This window comes from Diadema antillarum, unplaced genomic scaffold (genome assembly GCF_040938485.1).
Source record: "Diadema antillarum isolate AM-2024a unplaced genomic scaffold, OU_Dant_1.0 seq00000105_RagTag, whole genome shotgun sequence".
Taxonomy (NCBI): domain Eukaryota; kingdom Metazoa; phylum Echinodermata; class Echinoidea; order Diadematoida; family Diadematidae; genus Diadema; species Diadema antillarum.
This window is the reverse complement of record NW_027271191.1, coordinates 848,923-874,648: the sequence shown is the minus strand read 5'-3', so window position 1 is coordinate 874,648 and position 25,726 is coordinate 848,923. Positions and strand designations below refer to the sequence as shown.

The following is a 25,726-nucleotide window of genomic DNA, read 5'->3' as shown; positions in this document are numbered from 1 at the left end:
TTATATTGTTGTACGCATGTGACATCATACACTGTAGTAGTCTTCTCCTCCAGCAGTGATTGCACAGATACTTTAAAAATTCATAACTTTTGAATGGATTTTCAGATTTTCCCCAAGCTTTCACTGATGTGTTCTACTAATATTGTTGCCTTCACTCAAGCCACATGTATATGAAGGTGAACTTGTCCTTTAATTTCCTTTACATCACTGTCTATGCAAGTCAAACGACTCTGTTTTAAATATACTTTGTATTGTTTCCCAGGTTCCTGATTATGTAATTTATGTATATTGATTTGCAGAAATAAAGTATCTATCAGACAATCAAATATCAAACAACATTGCAGGGTTCCCACAATCAAGCAAACTGACGAGAAAACAGGTCATTTTAAAAAAAAAATCTTAACCCGTTGAAGACGAGTCCCGAGTATACTCAGGCAGGTGTCCATGGGAAACACGTTTTGTAGTAAAATCAGTCCGTCCTCAAGGGGTTAAATCTATGTATTAGACATAAAGAAATATATGTTGTGGAGATCACGGTGCTCTGCGGGGTGGCTAGGTGCGGGCCCTATTTTGAGCGCACGACTAAATGACATCATGCATGATTCACAAAGACAGCTACAAAATTCGGCATCAATTGCTGAAGTTTTTACGTTAGAATCTGTGGCATTTTTCCTTGATGTGAGAAGAATTTCATAGAATTTCAGTGATATAGTGTGTACAAAATATGCACAAAACTTATAACTATGGTGATGTACAGGATAATCAAATATACATTGTATGCAGCATTCAAGTTGAAAATGGATATTTACTGTAGTTATAAAAACTACCACAGTAACTTGAAGACACACTGGCAGAGCAAACATTTAATATCTCAGCGTGTAATTAACTAGAAAATTATCATGTTACCACTTTTAAAGTACGCTACAGTGAATTCAGTTCATAAAGGTCATGTTTTATGAAACTGAAAAGAGAAAGAGGGAAAAAAATAATAAAGTGAAAGATAGCAACGTATACAACAAAGTAAGACTTACATCTCAGTCCTATGATACATGTACCTCATATCAATAGCTGATGCCAATGAGACAATTCTGATACTCGAATTAATTGTGACCTCTATTAATTGTTGGCTATCAAATTCAGCCCTGTGCCTCTGCATGGTATCTGGTAGGTAGATTCAGTTTAGCTAGAGCTGCTCTAGGCTCTAATAGTAAGAAGAGAATATCTTTCACTGTCTTAAAGAAGTATGAAAAAGATCATGTTACATTAACAGTCAGCCATTAGAATCACTCTACAACCATTTTTTTTTTTCAATTGGATTTGAAAAAGTTTCTTGAAGAACGAGACAAAACAAATACAAAATAAGAGATTCATGGGTCTTGCGCTCTTAACCGGAGTATTGCAAATTCACCTTCCATGTATTCTTTCAGGCTACTTCCTGAAAACATTAAAAACTTGGGGGGGGGGGGGGGGGGGTTGGGAAACAGCTTTGACGGCTTCTATGGGAGCACGGTGTCCCATTTGCATATTCCATCACACTGGTAAAAATACCTGCCAAGTAGACTCTATTTAGAAAATCTGACTATGCAGTCTTAAAAAAAAAAACAAGACTTCAATGTGAAAACTGCCTCCCCTTCCCAATTTGATTCCTGCCCAAACCTTGGATCGATGTATTATATATAACCTTGAAAGTGTATTTACTAATTAAAATACTCACAATATTTCTGGTATTACACAACATTTCTTCTTTTTGTAAAAGTTTGAAATGGGGGTTACGGGGTCCCTGAATTAAGAAAGTATGTAAATTGTCACTCTAGTGATCATGCACTTGGTTTGGTGACAAATTTGCCCATGCGTTTTTGGGAAAGAAGAAAATGTGTTGGCTGGATAATGCATGCCGGATGATGAGTGATCGCTTGGACCTTTGGCTCAGGTGAGCTACAATCTGTAACTAGAATTGCCCTATTCAAAATAAACTTCTCTTTGACTGTGTTTTGTAGGGTACAATCCTCGAGTCACTGTATACTACATTCCTGTAATTTTAATTATGCTCCTCTATCTACAATCATGAATGTATGAGTCTTTGTATATAAGAGGTTTCTCTCACATGAAATTCTCTTTTATCAAACTTATGCCTTGGCTACAGCATATCTTTTATCATACAGCACAGTTGAGTCAGTATCTTACTGTCTCTGCAATCAAGACAGAAAAAAAGGAAAGGATGAAATAAACCGAAAGAAGCAGATGGAATGGTCTCGTGATTAATACAAGAGTTCAATTGTTCAGTGATCGGGATTATATAGTATACCTTTATAGCATCAACAATCAGTACAATACAGCTGCTACAATAGCTATGCTGTACAAATTGATCTCTAAGGTTACATCTGATATGAGCAATGAAACAAACAAGCAAATGAACACTTAACAAACACAGCTCATCATCATCAGAGAGTCACAGTAATGGCCTGCTTCAGGAGAGCCCAGGCTACAGTTCCATGGAAGACTCACTGGATTGGTCTTGTTCTGAGTCATGCACAAAGCTGGGATTTGTAAAGGCACTGTCCATTGCGCTGCTTCTTGCTGAATTCTGTATGTTGCCTGTAGGATTGTCTGGCAGTGACATTGATAACTCATAGTGGGGCGGGTCTTTAGGCAGGGGATGACCTCCAGAGGAGATGACATCTGGAAATGGTGAGGTTAGGTTGTCAGGCTTGAATGAAGGAGATGGTACATGGGCACCTGGTGATAAGGGAACCGTTTGAATGGATGGGGTGACATTAGTACCAGAGGTGCTAGGCTGGCTGCCATCACGGGAGTAAGGGGGAGCTGCCTCAGGATGTGGTGTTATAGGTCCCAGTGTGGGACACTGCTGATACGAATGAGGAGTGTAGCCAGATATGGTGTCGTACGAGGGAGGAGGTTCAGCAGGCGGGGTAAATGGGGGAGGTGGGTACATTAAGGAGGATCCCGGACTTGGGGCATTAATGTGCAGAGTCTGGCCATAGCTGTTGTAGTACACACTCTGGTTGATGGAGATAGGGGTGGGTCCAGCAGTAGATGGTGCTGCAGATGATCCTACAGCAGCTGAAGAGTTGGCTGTTGTAGGCTGCTGTTTCCTTGCACGGCGATAGCAACAATACCTCAGGAGCAAGATCATTAAAGATAGCGTCAAGATGATTCCTCCCATAATACCTGCGATGGCACCTCGAGAAAGTGATTGCTCTACAAAGGAATGGAAGAAAAAACATTATTATGTTAACATCTCTCATGTCACACACACACACACACACACACACAAAACAAACAATAAAGTCAACGAGTATTATTTCAAAAGTTATGTCTATATGAAATGAGATTTTCATTATCTTTAAACAAGTTTGAAATTCTGTGTGCCTGCTCATGCCTGCTCAAGCAGACAGCCAGCTAAATGGCTGAAACATGTATTGAAGTAACCCTTATATTTGACTATTATATGTAAGACGATGATGTGATAGGGACAGCCACACTTTAGATCTTTATGTAATGTCGTAATCCGGCTTTCACGTGGGACGGTAAAACCACTACACTTTCACTCTAATGTAGAATATAACTGAAATAGCTGAATTTACAATTTCACAACAACTAAATCTGGATCAAAACTTGTAACACAAAGACTTAGACAAAGACTGCAATAAATACTGTATTGACGACTGTCAAACACGTGAACCGCTATTAAAACACTGTGGTAAAGTCTGTTTCGAAGACTGCAATGGACCGCTTGAACACTATGGTAAACACGTTGACCTCTAAAAGAGACCACGTCCACTAAAGGAGATGATCCTCTACACAAGAAAAGAGATCTTGTCCTTAAAAGAGAGACTGGATAAGAGACGATCTTACAAGAGACCCCCAACTGTCTCCTCATCGCTCTGGTTTTCCAACCAGCTGAGTGAGTAACCCAAGTCCTTTATTCAGCTCTCCTGAGCTCCTGGGAGGTTCCACCTCTCAGTACTTGGCTACTCCTGAAGCTCTCCCAGTGTTCCATATTACTCCACAGAGTGAACAGTTCATCTTGTACAATTAAACTTCTTTGCATTGTACTCTAAAACTCCACTGTTTCATATAAACTCTGTAATATAAATCAACTATTATATACCGATGAATCATTGTTTACAAAACAATAATTCTACAAACTTATGAACACACAACCAAAGAACTTAGTTTTTGTGATGTATGAACATTTATGTGCACACTTGAATGACTACCCTGGGAGTCATGCATATTCATGAGGATGATGAATATTCATGCATTTCATATTATCACACAAATTCAGTAGTCAACTGATATAGGTGTAGAAATGAAGAGCACACTATGCTTCCACTAACATGAATACTACTCGCAATTATATCTTCCCCAGGATATAACCAACATTTCTCCTTAATGAGAGAAACAAATTTGTCATTCTGTTACTTGTGCTCCTGGATGGCAAAATCAATCAACCATTCATGAAATTGTCTTGTAAAGATTTGTGAAAATCATTCACATTACCACAGTAATCTTCTGGAAGGTTACCTGAGGACATGCCACATCAATCTATACTTACATATTCATTTTGGCTATTAATTTCAGCAGCATTTGACTCTACTAAACAAATGTGTACATACATTTCATAGTTTTGGTGGAGACTAAATGTGACCACACATCTTGAAAATAACAAAAAGTTGTACAGAAAGGTTTCCTTCATGTCAATCTGAATTCTGGAAGCATATAATGAAGCACAAGTACCATCAATTTTCATATTTGGTGAACTATTCTGTACTGTATCGTAAAGCACAAAGCCTCGTACAGTAATATTTATTTAATGTGAAGTTAACATACATATATACAAACACTAGAATATGACTAGCACAAAATGTAGAACCTCTGCCATCCCCATGTACCTGCATCATCAGCACAGATGAGTCCAACATCCTCACTGTGGTCACAATTGTGCTGGCCCCACCCATTGTGGTCGCAGTACTTGATGGAAGTTTCTTCACCCTGGCACTCCAAGTTATCCAGCCAGATAGGGCCACTGCCTGGAGGGTAGTCTGCCTTGTGTACCTCTACATGCTGGAAACCAAGCTCACGGCATGCTACTGTGGCATCCTGCTCATCCCATACATCATCACACACAGTCCCCCAGCTGCCCTCAAAATAGACCTCCAGACGACCATGTCTGGAGTCACTCCCGTCTACAAGCCGGATCTCGGAAGACCCTGGTTTTTGCCAAAAAATCAGGAAATCAGTAACCATTTGCAGCTTTTCAATTTTAGAAATCTAGATGTAATTTTTTCAAATTTAATCATAAAGCTGATATTAAACCAAGAATCAGGAGAGCAAATAAAAGGAAAAAGATGGCAGTTACTCAATGCTTGAAACAATGGTTTAAAATACAATAGACAAAATAAAGGGAATAAATCATTTCACACACATATAAATTTATATTTGATAATTGATATGAACTGCAAATCATAATTGAGTGAATGGTTACTACGAAACATGGAATTCTTTTATTATCTCAAATTCCTTGTCTTTGAAAAGTGACAGATTTTTCTGATATAATATTGATATATCATCAACTCTTGAACAAACAAGGAAAAGTAGAAATTACGCGGTGCGTAACATATGTCCCCGCCGGAAGTAGCATTTTGTAACAAAATGTGCAATATAGGTAAAAAATCAAGGTCAAAGGTCAAAGAAGTCAAAGGTCAAAATTCTGTGTAGAAGTTTTGAAGCCCTCACCTAGTGCCATCACATAAAGCAAATGGAATCGAAATTGGGTTAGAAATGGCGAAGGAGTAGCATTTTGTAGCCAATGTACAATATAGGTCAAAAATCAAGGTCAAAGGTCAAAGAAGTCAAAGGTCAAAATTCTGTGTAGATGTTTTGAAGCCCTCACCTAGTGCTATCACATAAAGCAAACGGAATCGAAATCGGGTTAGAAATGGCGAAGGAGTAGCATTCTGTAGCAAAATGCACAATATAGGTCAAAAATCAAGGTCAAAGGTCAAAGAAGTCAAAGGTCAAAATTCTGTGTAGAAGTTTTGAAGCCCTCAACTAGTGCCATCATATAAAGCAAACGGAATCGAAATCGGGTTAAAAATGGCGAAGGAGTAGCATTTCGTAGCAAAATGTACAATATAGGTCAAAAATCAAGGTCAAAGGTCAAAGAAGTCAAAGGTCAAAATTCTGTGTAGAAGTTTTGAAGCCCTCACCTAGTGCCATCACATAAAGCAAACGGAATCGAAATCGGGTTAGAAATGGCGAAGGAGTAGCATTTTGTAGCAAAATGTACAATATAGGTCAAAAAATCAAGGTCAAAGGTCAAAGAAGTCAAAGGTCAAAATTCTGTGTAGAAGTTTTGAAGCCCTCACCTAGTGCCATCACATACAGCAAACGGAATCGAAATCGGGTTAGAAATGGCGAAGGAGTAGCATTTTGTAGCAAAATGTACAATACAGGTCAAAAATCAAGGTCAAAGGTCAAAGAAGTCAAAGGTCAAAATTCTGTGTAGAAGTTTTGAAGCCCTCACCTAGTGCCATCACATAAAGCAAACGGAATCGAAATCGGGTTAGAAATGGCGAAGGAGTAGCATTTTGTAGCAAAATGTACAATATAGGTCAAAGGTCAAGGTCAAAGGTCACGACTGAAATTCTGTGTAGAAGTTTCAAAGCTCCCATGTAGTGCTATCATATAAAGCAAACAGAATCAAAATTGGCTCATAAATGACAGAGAAGTAGCAAATTGAAGATTTTGATCACACACGGACGCACACACGGACACACGGACGGACGGACGGACGGACGGACGGACGGACAGACGGACACACACACGTACGGAGCCCGTTTCATAGTCCCTTGCTCGAACTCGTTCGGCGGGGACAATAAACTGCTGTATAGAGAATCTGAAGTAAGCGACACATCTTCCTTCATATGTCACGGATGCTGAAGGTAGTTTCATCGTGCAGTGACACGTGAAGAGAATGGAACACTGCTAGACACTTAAAGGAATGTGACTGAATCTCTTAATGTGAAAGACATTTTTTCTTTTTTTCATTTTCAGTTCTTGTTGAGGTGAGGATTTAGCTTTTAACATTTTGCAAGATATTCAGAAACCACTCATTGAGATGTCAAAGAGCATGCAATTCTAAGGGGTATCATAAGTTTATTTGATGAAAATCGGTTTTGAAATGGCTGAGATATCCAAAAACAAGGTAAAACAAAGAGATCCTAATAAAAGGCATGGCCTGTCGCCTTTTATTATTATCACTTTTTTTGATATCTCAGCCATTTGAAAACCATTTTTCATCAAATAAACATTGAATCCTTCTTAAAATTACATGCTCTTTCATATTTCATAAGAGGTTTCTCATTATCTCACTTAGGAATGTTCAAAACATGAATCCCCACCTCAACCAGTACTGTACAGTCCCTTTAAAGCGCATTACACGGTAGTGATATGCGCTATATAAGCACTGTATTATTTTCAAAGACGAGCATGATTCTCACCATCATTGCGGCAGACCACTCCAGCATCCTCAATGTGTGCACAATTGTGGCTGCCCCATCCATTGTGCTGGCACTGAAAGATGGAAGATTCTGTTCCCAAGCAATTCACGTTATCAAGCCAGATCCGCCCCGAGCCTCCCCCAAAATATGCAGATGCTGTAAAGCGTTCAGCATTGGTGTAACCAAGCTGACGGCACACAACTTCGGCATCATCAATGTCCCAGTTGTCATCGCAAACTGTTCCCCACTCGCCCTTGTAGAAGATTTCGACACGACCTTCCGAAGCCACACTGCCCCCAGCCAGGCGTAGTGTATAGGTGTTATCTTGAATAAAGAAACAAGGAGACTCTTGGAATTGTATGCTTTTTAACATTTTGTGAAGTGGTTTCTAAGTATTTTGCAAAAAGTTAAAAGCTGAATCCTCACCTCAACCAATACTATACTATCCTTTCATGGCACATACCACTTGATAGATTAAACTAATGTCAAAAACACATAGAAGATTTTCATGGTAAAGCAATCATCATTTCCTTTTCTTGATCTGTTCACTAGGAGACTGAAAGAAAGGGGAGATGGACTTCCCAATGCAAGCTAGGAGGATTCACAACCAGGCACATATCTTGTACAAATTAACACACACACACACACACACACACACACACATCTACACACGGTGTGTATTGCAAGCTCATAAAAACAAACAAGAACTGGATTGGTAACACTTGATGTGCAGTGTACAAACCTCGCACTTCACTCAAGTAGCGTATGTTATTTGTCAATTAATATTGAGTGTTATTTTAACTCAAGAGGGTGTGACTAATTATGTAGCTAAGATAAGTGGATACTTTCACTAGGGTATGGATGGTTGGAACCCATGTTAGAAAGCTTGTCAGTGGAAGCAGGTTGAATATAATGTACCCTCCCCTATGTCTACACTGGTAGATCAAAAAATATCTGATTAATAAGTATTCAGAAATAACAGTCTGGTGGTTCAATAGGGAAATAGGAAAGCAGGAAGTAGGAAATAGTGAAATTTTGAGAATTTGACCTTGACCATATGCACCCAAAAGTTGATAGGCACAACTTCGTCTTATCATACATACACATACCAAATTTTATCAGAATACCTTGAATGGTTTTTATGTTATGCTATTATGTTATTCATTATGGACGGAAGGACAAAAGGATGGAAGGACGGACAGACAACCAGGAAACATTCTGCCTTCAGCAACACTTCCGTGGCAGAGGCATAAAAAGTATTCTCGCCTACACATAGGGCATAGGTGTAGCCACATTCTGCAGTCCTAAATGTGTATAATTGCATGTAGCAACCTTCGGGTATGCATGTTAACAAGACTTTGCTAACGAATAGGTAAAATCTTGTGGTCATACACATCTCATCATGGCAGGGTTTGCCTGTAGTAGAAGTAGCAGCAGTTGTGAACATAAAAGCTATTATATTTTGGATCAAAATTTATTCTCTGGTGACTGGTTGAAAGAGCTTCATGTGATTATAGGTATTTTCAGCTATGTCAGAAATTTGACACTCCATAAAGTATTATTTGCAAAATGACGTCACTTCTATGACAACATTTTGCAAATAGTATACTATTTGCGAAATGTCGTCACAAAGCAATTCTGAAATTGTGCAGAGCTTTGTACCCGTCACTCTGTATAATGTAACATTTTTTAACAAACAATTGTGACATCACAAAGCAAATCTGACATTGCGCACTGCTCGTACGGTACAGAGTGATGGTACGAGTCTTACCGTCACTCTGTGAAATGTATCAATTTCTAACAAAATGATTGTGACATCATAAAACAATTCTGACATTGCGCATTGCTTCGCACCGTGCGCCGTGCTTGCGAAATGTAACTGTCTTTTTCTTTTCTTTTTTTACAAACATCACAAAGCAGTTCTGACATCGTGTGTTGCTGCATGCTTCTTTTGGTCAGTGTAGGATCCCTTCACAACATCGTATCCAGGGGCGGATCCAGGAATTGCTTAAAGACGGGGCGCGTTTACAAAATTAAAGGGGGGGGGCGCACGCACCCCTCCCCCCATTTTTTTCTTTTTATTTCTTTTGTTTCAACAAGAAATAAAGAGGGGGCGTGCGCCGGTTGGGGTCCTCCCTGGATCCGCCCCTGGTATCCACCATACGACGGCCCGATTGCTTTGCATTTCCTCCATATCCCCTTCTTTTGTTTAAATTTTTGATCCAAAATATAAAACAAATATACTTTGCCTAATTTTGAGTTTCTTGTTCAAACTTTAGGTCTCAGAGCCTCCAAAAGAACTATTCACTTTGGGGCTGCACCTCTCAATGAATAGTCTTTTTGGAGTCACCTCTGCCCATAGTTTTAACAAGAAACTCTCAAGGCAAAGTATATTTGTATACAATTCATCTAAACATATTACAAGTAACTGAAAGAAGCTGAAATAGTTTTTTTTTTTCTACCTGAAATCTGGCAGATGACCCCAGCATCCTCATGGTGGCCACAATTGTTAACTTCAAAACCATCATGGAGACACTCTGTCAGGTTTTCTTCAAACCCTGTACACAAGACATTATCTAAGACAATGCTCCCAGTGCCCTCGCCGTACTCTGCAGATAACTTGGCCTCCAGGGCATCACTGTAACCCAGCTGCCTACACACAACCTGAAGAAAGGGAAAGGGGGGAGAGGAATCCCAGTTTAAATATTCAAGCATGATACATCAACGCCATCACTTTATCTGCCATCATAAAATTTCAATGTCACTCAACTTGTATGGGTCCCCTTCACTGAAAAGAATGCACAGCACCAAACTCGTGGACCTGTTTTCATGCCAACATTCATGAATAAATATAACAACAGCATAATGTCCATAAATCACATTGAGCAAATATTGAACGCAAGAAACCAATCTGTTGAGCAATGGTTTCTTGAAATGGCTGATGGATAATAAACTTCTAAAAACTCTCATCTTCTCTGCAATGCAAGATCTGTTTATTAGAAGGGAGAGATTTTGGTATTTCCTTTAAATAACTCCTAAAGAAATGCACCAAAGTTCACACAACAATGTCTGTCATTGACCCTTATAGTTTGAAAAACAAAATCGACAAGCATGTATCAATTCTATAATCTGTTTCTTCACACGAGTATGTGGCAGTAATTTGCACTCATATGTATCTCACATATTCCATCAATAGTTCAATTTAGCCTGTGTTTCCAATCATGCACTTTCATGAATGACTGTGTTTTTTAATAAAACCATTAGTGAGCTGAGCTAATCTAAATGTACATCAGCTGGTTAAGAACGAGCCCCCAGAGTTTCCAGACGTGTAAGTTTTAAGAAATACTAAAACCAACCAGCCTTATATTTACCTTTAATATAAATATCATAAAAGATAAATTAAAACCATGTGGACAGGAAAGTGTCCTGAGCAGACGTCTTTAGGATGCAAAACACAAATATTCATTGTGCATCTCATGAGAGCTTTTCTGGTGTAATGTGTAGTAATGTATTGAATAACACGCAGTTATCTTTACTTACTCAGATCACACTGTTAACACTTCAAATAAAAATAAAAAATCTAAACCCTGCAGATATTATGTGGTTATGGAACATGCATTATCATGAAACTGCCTTGAAGTCATGACAAGGAGAACTCACCCTTGCATCAGACAGGTCCCACAAGTCATCACAGACAGTTCCCCACTCTCCATTAAAGAACACTTCAACTCTCCCCGACTGGGGAGTATCTCCATCTACAAGACGCACATTCACTATAGCATAAAGACAGGACAAATAGGTTGACAGATTGTATTCTCATTTTCGATAGAATTTGTATAGTTACAATGGAAGAATATCTTGAATATTCTTCAAACAGTACATAGGAGACTACTCCCAGTACAGCACAGAGGGGACTATATCTATGTGGTGTAAAACACCACAATGACAATGACAACACACTAATTTCAATGCTGATGATGATCATGATAACATTAACAGCCAAGCGATGTATCAAAATATTTAATTCCATCGATGTACTGTCACCTTCACTGTCATTGTTAAGATATATGACATATAATGTGCTACTATTCAACAGCATGATTTCAAACAAGAAGCCACTAGACGAAGGCAAAACTTTTGTTTACATTCAATAAACTATTCTGCAGCACTACAGTTTATCAGTTCAAATCCTTCACCTTGGACAAGTCAACAAGCAAATATTTACTATCTAAACATATTAAGTGTAATACATACAAAGGTCAAGCAGATTGTCACACATCGTGTTTGATCTTATCAAACATGTTGAGGTGAGTGTAAAAGGTAGGAATATCTTCATGTCATCTGCCTATCCTCAAAATTGAAATTTACATCAAAGACACAAAGCACCTCATATAAAGCCATTTGAATAACTTTACTATCCCCTACAACTACAACAGAATGATTACTGCCAAGTTTGGGGTAAATCTGGTCAGGCATTTCAATAAAAAGATGGATAATTCCATCTCCTGGGTCTCATTAAACTTGTCACCCCTATGGTGTTAAAACAGGCTTATATGACTACCACTACCCTACAGGAACTATGCATTATAAGTACAGAGCTTTTTTAGTATTAACTAGAAATGTCGCTATGGCGACTGGTATGCCTCCGCCATAATGCATGATTCTCCTAATAGGTCTATAGTACATGTGGACAATGTGTGATTACATTTTCACAAAATTGGCAAAATATTAAAATGACATGTTTGTCACAAATGTATTGAATGTTTACCTTCCTTGACCTATGTTTAATTGGATGAATAGGAGAGCATGTATTTGGGGATTTAAGAACTTTAACTTGACTTTGACCATTTCATAAGTTTATGCACTGAGTAATTTTCAAGGTATGGAGAAAAAGCGCAATTTCTGTATTGAACAGTAAATTGTTATCATTTTCATCTGGCCTTTGATTTATAAGAGAAGCACTGTCAGGCAGAACATACATAAATTCAGCATGTACTAAGTTTCAAGATAACTTGAGCCACTTCCGAGATATGGAGAAAAAAGTAAGTTCAGCACTTTCACTTGATCTTTGACCTTTTGATCTTTGACCTTCTTGGCAAAAAAAAAATCCCAGAGAATCTCTATTGGGTTAGACATGCATACATCAAGTTTGAAAAAAATATATATCCTGCTGGCATTGCATAAATATAAGGAAAATAGTAAGATTTTGAAGTATTGCCCTTGACCTTTGACCCCTGACCTTTGACCCCATGAACCCTAAATTCCCTAGATAACCACTGCCAGTTAGTAGATGCATATACACTATGTTCCATGAAGATACCTTGAACAATTTCCAAGATACATGTACAGAGAAAAAAGTGAAATTTTAACATTTTACTTGACCTTTTGATCTTTGACCTTTTGACCTCATGACCCCAAACTTTCACCAGAGAATCTTAATTGGGTAGTACATGTATACCAAGAAAATATCTTCAGGCATTGCATAGATATGGGGGAAATAGTAAAATTTTAAGCATTTGACCTTGACCTTTTGACCTTTGACCTTGAGCATGTGCACCCAAAAGTTGATAGGCACAACTTCACCCCCTAATACACATACATGCCAAGTTTCATTAGGATACCTCAAAAGGTTTTGGTAGTTACCCTGTCCACAAAATTCATTACGGACGGACGGACAACCCGAAAACATAATGCCTCCGGCGGACGGAAGGACGGATGGACGGACGGACAACCCGAAAACATAATGCCTCCGGCACCACTTCGTGGCGGAGGCATAAAAAGCATGTAAAAAATAGCAAAGTGATCATGTACATTGGATCACCACACAAAAGCAGTAATTTCTTTGCTACATGTATAATTCAAAATTTTTAATTTCATTAAAAAATGAGGTTTAAATTTCTAAATCAATCAATTCTTGTACAAACATACTTTTGTGCATTTAAAAAATGATTGAAAAAAGAACAAAAATGAAAAATTCATGTTACAAAAACCATGTTCCATAAACTGACAAACTCATGTCTAGGCCTATGTGAGTATGAATAGAGTGAGATGCTATGTTCAGAATATTACTTGGTAGCTACAAGAAGAATGGAACACATTTTCATCATGTTATATACACGTTTGTGTGAAAAGGATAAAAAATTGTCTGAAGGTCTCCTTTCATGTCATATGAAATTGGGTCGCATTATATAGCACACTATCCATGGATCAAGGAAAATTAATTACAAATGAGAAAAGGACTAGACTTCAACTACAAAAAAAAAAATGCACTTACATTCAGTTTGGTTGGCACAGACGACAGATGCATCATTGCCATGGTTACACTGGTCATCCACAGATCCCCAAGTACCATGGTAACAGTCATTCAGCTCTCTCTCATTACCCTCACATCGTACATCATCCAGGGCAATGACTCCTATCCCAGCACCATAGTGTGCCCCTCTTGGTGCATTAGTGGCCCCTATGTAACCTAGCTGGCGACAAACCACATTGGCATCCTTGGTGTCCCAGCCAAGGTCACAAATGGTGGACCAGTTGCCATTGAGTATAACCTCAACTCGACCCTCATTGGGACCTCCTCCATCTACCAGTCGTACCATGTGATCTGTAAAGGCCAGATATTCAGACACTCAAGTTACTTCAAAATACTTCAAGTTACTGTTGTGAGTTTTCATCCTGTCCCCTCCAGTAAGAGGCAAAACACTCCGTCAGATACTAGAGCAGGACATAAAATGGAGGTTCTGTGTGTGAGAGAGTCACAACTCATGCACATGAAAGATCCCACTTCATTCAATCATTCATTGCAAAGAGCTGGCTCCATATAACTCATTTTTTAGATGGAATTGAAACAAACTTCTTGGGCTTGTGTAACTCTGCATGGGAAATTCTAGTCTAAACATCTGCAGATGTAACAAAGCTACAATGTATTCTTGCTTGATTTCATCGAGATACACACACTCTCTCTTATAAGCAAACACCATAGCAGTAAATAATAGATTTGATGACATCATGAACTTTGTAGAATGCCTATGAGGAACAAGGAAAAGAGACGATAATGGGTGTGCCAAATGTCATACCATATTTTCCCCCTTATCCTCACAAAAAGATAGTGACTTACTCTCTATATCACACTTTAGGCTGGCATCTTCAGAATGGCCACAGTCATGCATCCGCCATCCAAGATGAGGGCACATGTCCAGTGAGGCTTCTTGACCATCACAGTTGAGGTCATCAAGCATGATGGTCCCGTCCCCTGGTCCAAAAGCTGACGCTCCTAAGGCCTCAAGTGCCCCTGTAAAGCCCAGCTGCTTGCATACCACAGTGGCCTCATTGATGTCCCATGAGTCATCACAGATAGTGCCCCAAGCACCCAGGTAGTTGATTTCTACTCGCCCTTCATGGTATGTACTGCCCCCAACCAGACGCACTTTGTACTGATCTACAATGAGAGTCCAAAGAAGTGAGATGATATGATATTGTATCTTAGTTTTCATAGCAAATTCTAAGTGTACAAAGAAAAAACAAATACATGATTGTATCTCCCACTGATACACAAACACAAAAGTAAATTGAAAACATCACTTGCTAATCCTTTAAAGGGGAAGTCCGGACAATTATCAGCCATTTCCCGTGTAAAGAACAATATTTCATGAACCTATTACCCTTTTCCTGACGAGAAAAGACCATCAGATACATTTACTATGATTTTTTTTAAAAATAAGGTAATTCTTCATGTTCGAATCCGTCGCGAGCAGCCCTTCGTACTATCTGTCCCAGGATGCATTGCGCGTGACGCATCAGGCTCAGTTTCCTAGGCTGAGAGCACTGTGGGTGCAGGGCCCCAGGGGCCTGTCTTATAAAGACTTGTGATAGAAATCAATCGCAAGTTTTTTGAGAGCTTCAATGCAAGTTGCGATTGATTTGGGGACTTGGGATTGATTTGAAGGCTTTATAAGACAGGGCCAGCTACGCATCGATCTCCCATTGCACTGCTGACTGCGGCGCGGTATCTGCATGCCTGCCTAGGTCTGCCTAGTTGGCGCTACTGCAGGAGTCCGTTCACTGTTTTACGAGTGCTGTTGCCAAATGTTGTATTCCTTTATTCAAATGATCTTCGATATATATCTACAATGTATATAAAATCCATCAAAGACTAATGTAAAATAGTTGCAATGTTATAACATTTTCATTTTATTGAAATATTATATGTATTGTAATACTGCCGGACTTATTAGTGTCCACCACATCATTTACAATTCATTGGCTATTGTTGTCATCAGAGTGATCAGGCATATTACATTTCCGTCTGTTGCTGCCAAATGCTATCACAATCCGCGATCGTTTTTTTTCGACTTGTGAGTGTGAACAATCTGAAATCAGTTTGTCAATTTCAGAATTATTGCCTCTCTTGTTGTCCGAGACTGTTGACTATGTCTGACGGTGGTAAATTACGACAGTACTGTAACTTGAACCGCGGAAGAAATGCCAGCACCAGCTTCATCATAGTACCGCTGCCGGTAACTGCCACCAGCAGCCCCATACACCTAGCGTAATGGAACTGCGTACTGTAGCATTCCGGATCATGATAAGGTAGCATCGCGGATAAATATCAACTTAAAATCAAAATATTTCCTCAATTTGAAGACTTAACAGTAAAGTTAAAGTATTGACAACAGGCTTCGGGTATCGTTTGGTTCTGCCAATAGTCCCTTTCTGTTCAAATTGATGACTTAATGTGACTCGATCAAGAGGAACCTTGGAGAGCTACAACACTGAATTATTGCCAGCACAGGCGCACACATCACACGCGCACAATCAAATCCATTGACGATCGGTTATGCGCTGGCCGTCAATTCAGTGTAGTTCTCCAAGGTTCCTCTGGACCGAGTCACATTAAGTCATTAACTAGAAAAGAAAGGGACTACTGGGTATTGGCAGAACCAAGCATTGCCCGAAGCCTGTAGTCAATACTTCAACTTCACTGGTAAGTCTTCAAATTGAAGAAATTTTTCAATTTTAAGTTGATATTTATCCGCGATACTACCTTGTCATGATCCTGAATGCTACAGTGCGCAGCCCCATTAAGCTATGCCTATGGGGCTGCTGCTCGCAGTTACGCCACCGATGGGGAGTATGACGAGGCTGCATCGAGTAGTATTTGTAAGTTTTGACGACAAACTTGTCAATCAAAATATTGGAGAGCCATCTTGCGCGCCTTTCCCACTCATTTTCTGGGTTCGGAATGGCAAAAAAAACAACAACAACAACTCTTCTTCTGGCCATCCCCCGGTTGATTAGAACACCCAAATGCTTCACACATCGGCATTTTCGAAGTGAAGCAATAGATAATGCCGCATGCATCCGCTGTGTGGCCGAAACCACGAGGAACGCTACCGCTTGCTCGGCCCGTATCGCCGTTGCTCAAGCAGGGCTCCCCGAGCCAGCTGACCCTCCAAACAAAAAGCAATGTGAGGCTAATACGTCATGCCATCACGTGATCTTTCTCGCCGGCGTTCAGAAATTGAACAGTTACAATTCAAAATAAGTGATGCTAAAAAATCAATTGTGACGAGTTGGGAGGGTATTTTTCAATGAAACTTACTCATTATGGTCCTTGATTTAAGTAGATTATGGTGAAATTTATTCAAAATCGTCCGGACTTCTCCTTTAAACACATTTCTCTTCTTAAATGAGCCATTCTTAAGAAAGCATTTTCACTGGCATGATTGTAATGTGCAGGAAATTTTCTGTAATAAGTCTGATTTCTTATTATAAATCTAGAGAAAAAAAAACAACACAAGATGAAATTTTGCAAAGGCAACCTGTTTTGAGAGCTTTAATAGGAGGAACTAATTCCAATGAGGAAATGCTTCAAACGAAATCAAGTGAGTCACAATCCAAATATCATAGCTACAGCACTAACTCAACTCTTCATGTGGGGGGGGGGGGGGGGGGGAAGAGACAATCTACATAGTAAGACAAAATGTCATGGTACAATAAATTCACCCACATTTGCAGTTTTCAGACAGAATGTAAACAAGAAGCGCTTGCAGTTTTGAACTCTTTACAAACATTGAGCCAGCAACCTATTGTGCAGTGTAAGCAATCAGCCTTGAGAAGCTAGCCTCACAAAAAAGGAATGTCAATATCACAAATGTCATAAATCGAGATCGATATTATCTGTTTGAGTAAATAGAGAAGAATATCAACCAATAATTAACTTGACATATTTTGCACATAGTAGGGATAATCAGTTCATATTTCAATTACAGCATACAATCATAATGGAAGTAATTATGAAATTGCATGTCTGAAAGCAAATTACATGCAAAGAGATCACAAAAGCCCATTTTTACAATATTGATCATGTCACAAGTGTGTATTGTGCATAGTATATGATTAGGTACTTGTTTCATTTGCATACACATACATGTCAAAAGCCTGTTGTTAAGAGTTGCTGTGGCACACAGCTGTACGATGTTCACTTGCATGCATACACTTTTGCCAAATTCACTACTAGACAAATGTGTTTGATGCTAACTCCCAGATTTGAATATTACTACCAGGATGATAGAAATTTATGTGTTTGATGCTACTCCCTGATTTGAATAGTACTGCCAGGATGATCTCGGAAGGGTGTTAGTGTAATTGTATTCATTTTATTCATTTATTATTATTTTTATACTGGGAACTTCTGCAAATGCAATAAAAATATGGTATATGACCACAATATATCACAAAAGAAAAAGGAGTGTTTCTTCTGTCTTATGAAATACTTGATAATGTAAGATAGATATATGATAAAATGATGTAGTGCAAAATAACAGATAAATGTATGTGGTTTCTGGTGCTCTGCAATAATTATGGCCAAGTTTGGTGGACCTCTGATCATAGGACCCCGTTTACAGTGCGGGGCTGGGCCGAGCCGCGGCCGAGCCCAGCCGCAATTGCGAGGCCGGGCCCCGCAATTTTGTCCGTTTACACTACCGGGCTCGGCCGTGCTTTTGATTCAAACCTTCCAATATTTTGTCGTAGTGGCGCTCTGCTTGTAAACAACGCAATTTGGTATTGTCTGGTTTTCAGACCCTTTGCCAAATGAATTCCGCGGCGACAAAGTCACCGTTCGGGCAAAGGCCTATGCCGAAGGAAAAAATCTTTTGCAGGACAAAACCACTTTAAACTATACTAGTTTTCGACGTTGAGGAGGTTAATATCCTGAATAGCGAAAGATACAGGCAGAGGGTTTGGAAGCCAGACTAAAATTGGCTGCGCATTTGGCCCAGTTTGCGTTTACACCGAGAAAAGGCCGGGCTCGGAAAGAATGAATGTTAATGTGGTTCAGTTCTTGAGAATGGTATCTACATACCAAATTGGTAGTAATTACTTTTGGAGTTAGAAGGGAGTGTGAAATGTATACCCTTAGTTAGCCATAAGGGACCCCATCCCTTGCTTGGCATAATAAATGCTTTCTGCACAAGTTTTGGTATAAATTATAAATGAATATAGGCAGATCTCACCCCCATCCTCCCCCCAAAAACCTCCTCTTCTCACCATCTTTGTTAATCAGATTCATCAACTACTTTTCAACTCCACTTACCACTGGTGTAGCAGGACACACCCACATCTTCATTGTGCTTGCAGTTATGATGCCGCCATCCACCATGGTTGCAGGAAACCAGTGATTCCTCCTGCCCAGTACATTGCACATCATCAAGCCATATGTTTCCAGTGCCAGCTCCAAAGTGTGCCCTCTGGAAGAATTCAACTGCACCAACATAGCCCAGCTGACGACATACAACTTGGGCTTCATTCATGCCAAATTCATCATCACAGACTGTGCCCCATGACGTGGAGTAGTAGATCTCAACACGCCCCTCGGCCTCCAGTGCGCCACCAACAAGACGGAGGTCATAGTGATCTGACAAATCAATGAAAGAAAGATTAACCAGAGTTACAAGAGTGCCATTTTCATTGAAAAAAAAATTCTGAAATTTGGGTTGGACCTTTGTGTCACAATTAAGTGCGAAGAGCTTACCTGCACATACTGTGAATGATATGCTTAAATACTAGTCTCCATCATAAGGCCAATTCAATATACCACATCACGCCACAGCTGGTAAAGATAGCAAGGAGCAACACCAGTGGTGCATGGTGGATATCAAATTTAAAAATGTTTTTTTTTTTTGCCATCACTATTCTCACTGCACAACTACACAATTTTTGCAAATCAAAATTACATAGTAAATATTGTGATTTGAATTGTGACCAAAATCTTGTGAAAGAACATGTTCTGTTGTTGCTGTAAAAATTCTGAAATTTTGGTCACAACCCTGACTGCGAGCTAATTACTGTGTTACTCTAAGTGCAATGAGAATGGTACAATTGTGAACATATCGGTGACACGACAATTGCTCCAATCTTATTTTATCCAAGGACTTAGGGTTAGGGTTGTGATAGGGATTTAGGTTTTGTTTGAAGTGAGGATTAGGATTAGGGATTAGGGATTAGGGTTAGGGATATGTTTGTTGGTAGAATTTATGTTTTGCTTAGTGTGCAGATATTTTATGGGAGCAACTGTCGCAGTAGCAAATGTCATGGAACCAGATCAAGGTTCTGTTACAAAAACCCAAAGCACTGACCCTTCTCTATCATCATGCATAAGTATAGAACATACACGTACCGTGGTAGTCAGTTTTACTACACTACATGTAAGTACCGGAAGTTTTCACTGTTACTTGCAACTGTCTGTTTGTTAACCAGGTCAAACCACATGCAATGGAAGCATTGTTGATGATTGCTATAAATGACACAATAGCTATTGGAATATGAGAAACCTCCATCATTCCACGTTCTGATGAAGCAACAATAATATGTAGTGCAAATATTATGATGTTGTCATGGAATGTGCGATCGATCAATTATTTTTCATTGACTGCATGTGTGTAAATTACATACAGGTGTATGTCTACTACAGTACACTGAATCATAACAGTATGACAAGAACTGGGGGGTGTTTCCTCAATTTAGTCAGTGCTGACAAGTTGTCAGCGCTGACAATTTCAGCAAAATCCTTGGTTTTGATCGGCTGAGATGCTCTGGTCATTGACTGTTACCATGGTGATTGTCAGCGACTGACAACTTGTCAGCGCTAACAACTTTCATGAAACGGTACCAAAGGACTAACAGTGACAATTATGGTGAGTGAAAACGTAAATCTTTGTATTTGACTTAGAACATTCTTATCAAGCATAGAACAAGATACATAGTTTCAAAGTACATGTACTGTATATTATATGAAAACTTGTGTACAGTCATCACCTGAACAAAAATTTGAATAAATCCATATTGTCAGCTTCTTAAATCACTTTTACAACAAGTGAAAATTTTCAGACTTTGCCCATTATCACAGTAATTGGTCACAGAAACATAGAATGGGTGAAAATAGGAAGATCACTGCACAGAAAACTTGCTGCCATCTAGGGATACAAGCTATGTACATGTTTCATACTGTGTGTATGACTAAAGAAAATAAACCCTACAGGTACTGTTTGAAGCAATGACATGGCATACCGTTAAGGTGCATATTTTTGTGCAAGTTATTTTTTTGTGCTTGGCAGGGTAAGACGAGTTTTGCATGTTTTCAATTCCGCAGAATCAAGACATTCAACCACAGAAACGTATAGCGAGCAAAAATATTTGTGTGCTTTTATTTTCCCGCTAGTTTCTGGTTGTGAAAAATGTGTGAAAAGTTCAGCACCGTGAAAATTTCCACTTTTACAGGATAAGGGTGTGCATCACAATTTGAGTGGCTTCAAAAGATAACTGTACACTGATGACTTGAAGGGTGTAATGCATTTTGTGTATAGTGTGTGCTGTAGCAAGGAGACTTGTGCTCTGTGTGAGTCATTAATCCCAATTGATCGTGTTCCATTTGAAGGGCTAACCTATTGTAAGGTGCTAACCCAATCCTTTGTGTCCACCCCTGCAGTTACTACAACAGTCCTTTCAACATCATACCTGCACAGACCACATGAAGGGAACCTCATTATATGGAATTTGTAATCATTTATTCATGAACTGGTGTCGACTTGTGAAAGCAGACTGTTTGGAGAGGTCTCCATATTGAGCACCCATGCCTACCTGACATTGATATACATGCACAAGACTTCAGTCAATTTCACTTTCAACCTCTGGTGGCAATTGATATAGACTACTAGTATCACATGCGACACATCTGCAGCTGGTCAACCATATGGCTGCATAGATATTCTCACTATTGTAGCCACTGCGATACCAACCAATTCAATGAAGCTACAGAACCCAAGCACATCCATACGACACTACACGCATATATGCTGTAGCTTGGAAAAGCACGATCAAACTGAATCAGTAAAGTTTAAAAGGCAAAAATCTTTTTTGTAATTTCTTTTTTTTTTACAGCATTTCGAGCAACCAGAAGCTACCAGTGCGAAAATAAAAGCATGCAATTTTTTTTTTTTTTTGCAGGCCATATGTGTTCCAATAATTAATGTCCTGATTCCGTTGAATTAAAAACATGCAAAATTCAGTTAACCAGCCCAGCATGAGAGAAAAAAAAAAAAAAAAAAAAAAAAACACTTTTATAGTAGGGGCCTACAAGTGTACACATACATTTGTAACTCAGCGCCCACAATGAATCTTATCACTATAGGCACACATAAAGTGCACAGACAACTCCTGTTTTAATGAAGTCCTCAAGACTGGCAGCTTTCTTACGTCATATAAAAATTGCATTATATTTGAAGGATAAATAGAAGTAGGGATGCTGGATGATAATTTTGGGAACTTACTCATTACTTTGTTGTAACAAGATTTTTGTTACAACCATGTTCCTAAAAGGAATTTATGCAATATCCATGTACAAGTGTATTTCATGCTAAAAGTATTTAGGGCAGGATGTCTTGCATGCTTTCAGCCTACTCCGAGTAATTTTTCATCTAGAACAGCAGATTTTTACAGATTTTCATACATACAACATACACTGTGTAGAATGTTCTGCAAGAAATTCATCATAACTCAATACAAGATGAAGTTGGTATTCGGTAGGCTAATGATCAATGAATGGTAATTGGAGCTGAATTGGGCTAACTCTATGTGGACAAAAGTGACCCATAGATGCAATTTTTCAAGTTGGCATCACAAGCATCAAAGGTGGTAATGCAAGAATTAAGCTATCGCTACCTGTTGAGAATTTGGGCAAGAGGTTGGGGTTTTCACCATTAAACTCAGCATATCATATAAGCCAAGAAAAGATTGACATTGTGGATGACTTCACATATCTTGGGAGTTCTATAAACAAGGAGGGTGTGATTGCAAAGGAACTTAACTGTCGTATTGGGAAGGCTTCTGTTGCCTTCAAGAAGCTGAACACAATCTGGTCAAGCAAGAAATTTTGCCTGAAAATCAAACTTCGATTCTACAACTCAAATGTCCTATCAACACTCCTTTATGGTTGTGAAACTTGGAACTTGAAAACACCTGAAGAATCCAAACTTGATGCATTCGACTCAAAATGCCTCTGAAGAATACTGCACATTAAGTGGAATGACTTCATTACCAACAAGGAAGTCAGAGAGAGAACTAATCAACTTCCAGTATCCTCCATCGTTTATAAAAGGCGGCTTAAGTGGCTTGAGCATGCTGCACGACTTCCACCTGATCGTATAGCTAACCAATCCCTCTGGTGGGTTCCTCCAGGCAGAAGGAGAAGAGGCAGACCACGAATGAACTGGCAACAGACTCATATATGAGATTAAGAACATACATTGTACGTATGACAGCCATGTCAGATAGTCCATATAATTGCTAAAAATTTTGAGAGTGTGTATAGGGAGTACAATTATAGTGAGATCAAATGCAACAAGAATAAAAGCTTTGTGTGAGCGAAATTGTGGGTTCCCAATTAACTACATGTAATTACAGCCCTGTTACAGGGGTTATCTCACCATGCAGCAAATGTTTGTGAATATAGATAATTTTAGGTTTCATCAGGTTTCGCAAACAGGTTACAATCAAATAATCAAAACGTTTTCGTTATTATAAGATATTTCTAACATGTTCAAAATTTCTTTGCAAATTTCTGTGAATTCATTTTTTTTTTCAATATAGTTGTAAGCCTTTGGAAGAGTTTAAAAGACATGTCACTGAATTCTTTTTCATTCACCAGTGCTAGTAACCATGTCACAGACGTACAGAGACATCTGAACATAAAACAATCATCATTGGGCTGTGTACAGTTGTGTACCTCAATGCAATGACAAGCTTCAGATGAAGTTATATTATTTGTCTTAGCCTCACCATAAAGGCCGTACCTAACCAATGGAGACGTCTCCACGACCTCTCCAACTTATCAGTCGCAGCAGATATCTCCAACATACATGTAAATATGGCTTGCGATCTTACCAATGAGACGTCTCTGAGATGAGTAATGTCAAGTGTCGACAAGTTTCAAATATGATGGAGCCATTGCAGGATCATCTGACTTGATCTAGGCAGGATGTCAGCACGCAGATGGGTCACGTGGTTTCTAAAGTAGGTCAAACAGCGTCAGATATAGTCGCGGAGACATCTCCGTGACCTCTCACCAGTTTTTCTGGTCTCCAGCAGGTCTCAGCGACGTCTCTGAGACATCGCGGAGACATCGTGGAGACGTCTCAGCAGTCGCGGATATAATTAGCCTCCGCAACGTCTCTGCAACTGATGGACACGTCTTGGAGACGTCACAGAGACTTCACGGAGACTGGAAAAAGTCTCCCAAAAAATCGAACATGTTTAAATTTCTTGTGACTCCTTGGAGTCTCTGTAATTTTCAGGAGACATCTCTGCAACTAGCAAAATCTGGAGTGGTGAACTAGTCGCGAACTCTTGTACAGCACCAACTCTTGTACAGGGCCCATCAATATGGTCATATGGAACGACAGCAGCCAGTTAATCATCCACTCCTCCTCATTCTCCTCTCTTTCCCATCATCTCAAAAGAAGTACTGTATCAAATTTTACTGTGAGTGTAGGCCTGTAGATACAGCCTATTGGCTATTGACCTGATTGTGACAATGAATTTGACTCATGATTGTGTGCCTGCTGAAGGGTTGGTATGGTTCTGGTTGAGATGGGGCTTCAGGTTTCCAATGTTTGATGATGATTTTTTTTTTTTTAAAGATAATGAGAAATTTCTTATGAAATATGAAAGAGAATATAATTCTAGGAGGAATTCAAAGTTTATTTGATGAAACATTGCTTTGAAATGGCTGAGATAACCAAACACAAAGCAATTGCAATGCTATTAAAGGCGAGGCCCACCTTTCATTTAAGATCGCTTTGTTTTACTTTGAGTCTTTGTTTTTGGATATCTCAGCCATCTCAAAGTCTATTGTCATCAAATAAACTTTGAATTCCTCTTAGAATTGTATGCTCTTTAACATTTCATAAAATGGTTGCTATATAAGCATTTCATTTCACAAAGCCAGGTGACAGCAGATCTAGATCTATATCTCACAAAACATTAATCCTCATCAGATGATGCACTGATGACTGTGTTAGTAACTATGCCATAAGTAATTGTAAGGATCTCACCTTGCGACAAAACGTTGGCGACGGCAAGCAGTGCAATTACTAATGAATGTAAGATGAAAGTTCCAACAGACATGTTGAGCTCTCAACCAGCAGGTTCACAGGTCGCTTACAGGTGGGGCGCTTGGCAGCTTGGCTAGTGGTATCGCCGCTGTTTCCTCTCGGTGATTAGGTAGTACTCAGTAGTAGTACGGGACTGTACCACCGCTGTGTCCTGTGAAGACTTCCACCAATACCGTCATTTAGACATTAGCAATGCCCCATGGACATGGATAAGACTTCCACGCAGTCCATTGTAACGCCCCGGTACACAGTAGCTGAGTTTACTGGCTGCCAATTTACTTGTAATAGTATTTGATTCCTGCCTACAGTTGTACAGTCTACGTAGTATATTGTTAGAGACCATTGCCAAGCAGACACGGCAGCTGATGCAGTGCAATGGATGCTGGTACGGTGCAGTGGTACATGCAGAGTAGACCGCGACTATCGACTGTGGTATACGGTAGCTACAAAAGCTATGCTAGCTGTGCAAGTGGAACCGGTGTGGTGTCATGCGCATCCACCCACTAGAGGAGGGGCGATGAAAGGGAGCAA

The 25,726-nt window shown here is 39.4% G+C and overlaps 1 protein-coding gene across 1 annotated transcript; it reads right to left on the bottom strand.

Annotated features, from left to right (window-relative positions):
- Nucleotides 1-1,527: 1,527 nt before the first annotated feature.
- LOC139726950 (scavenger receptor cysteine-rich domain-containing protein DMBT1-like) lies at nucleotides 1,528-25,500 on the bottom strand. Its single transcript, XM_071637937.1, has 9 exons — nucleotides 25,136-25,500; nucleotides 19,123-19,443; nucleotides 14,644-14,964; nucleotides 13,801-14,130; nucleotides 11,187-11,299; nucleotides 9,989-10,190; nucleotides 7,527-7,850; nucleotides 4,917-5,234; nucleotides 1,528-3,219 (listed from the first exon to the last, which is right to left on the bottom strand). Exons 1-9 carry the CDS (start codon nucleotides 25,206-25,208, stop codon nucleotides 2,483-2,485), a joined length of 2,739 nt encoding a protein of 912 aa, XP_071494038.1. The 5' UTR covers nucleotides 25,209-25,500; the 3' UTR covers nucleotides 1,528-2,482.
- Nucleotides 25,501-25,726: the final 226 nt, after the last annotated feature.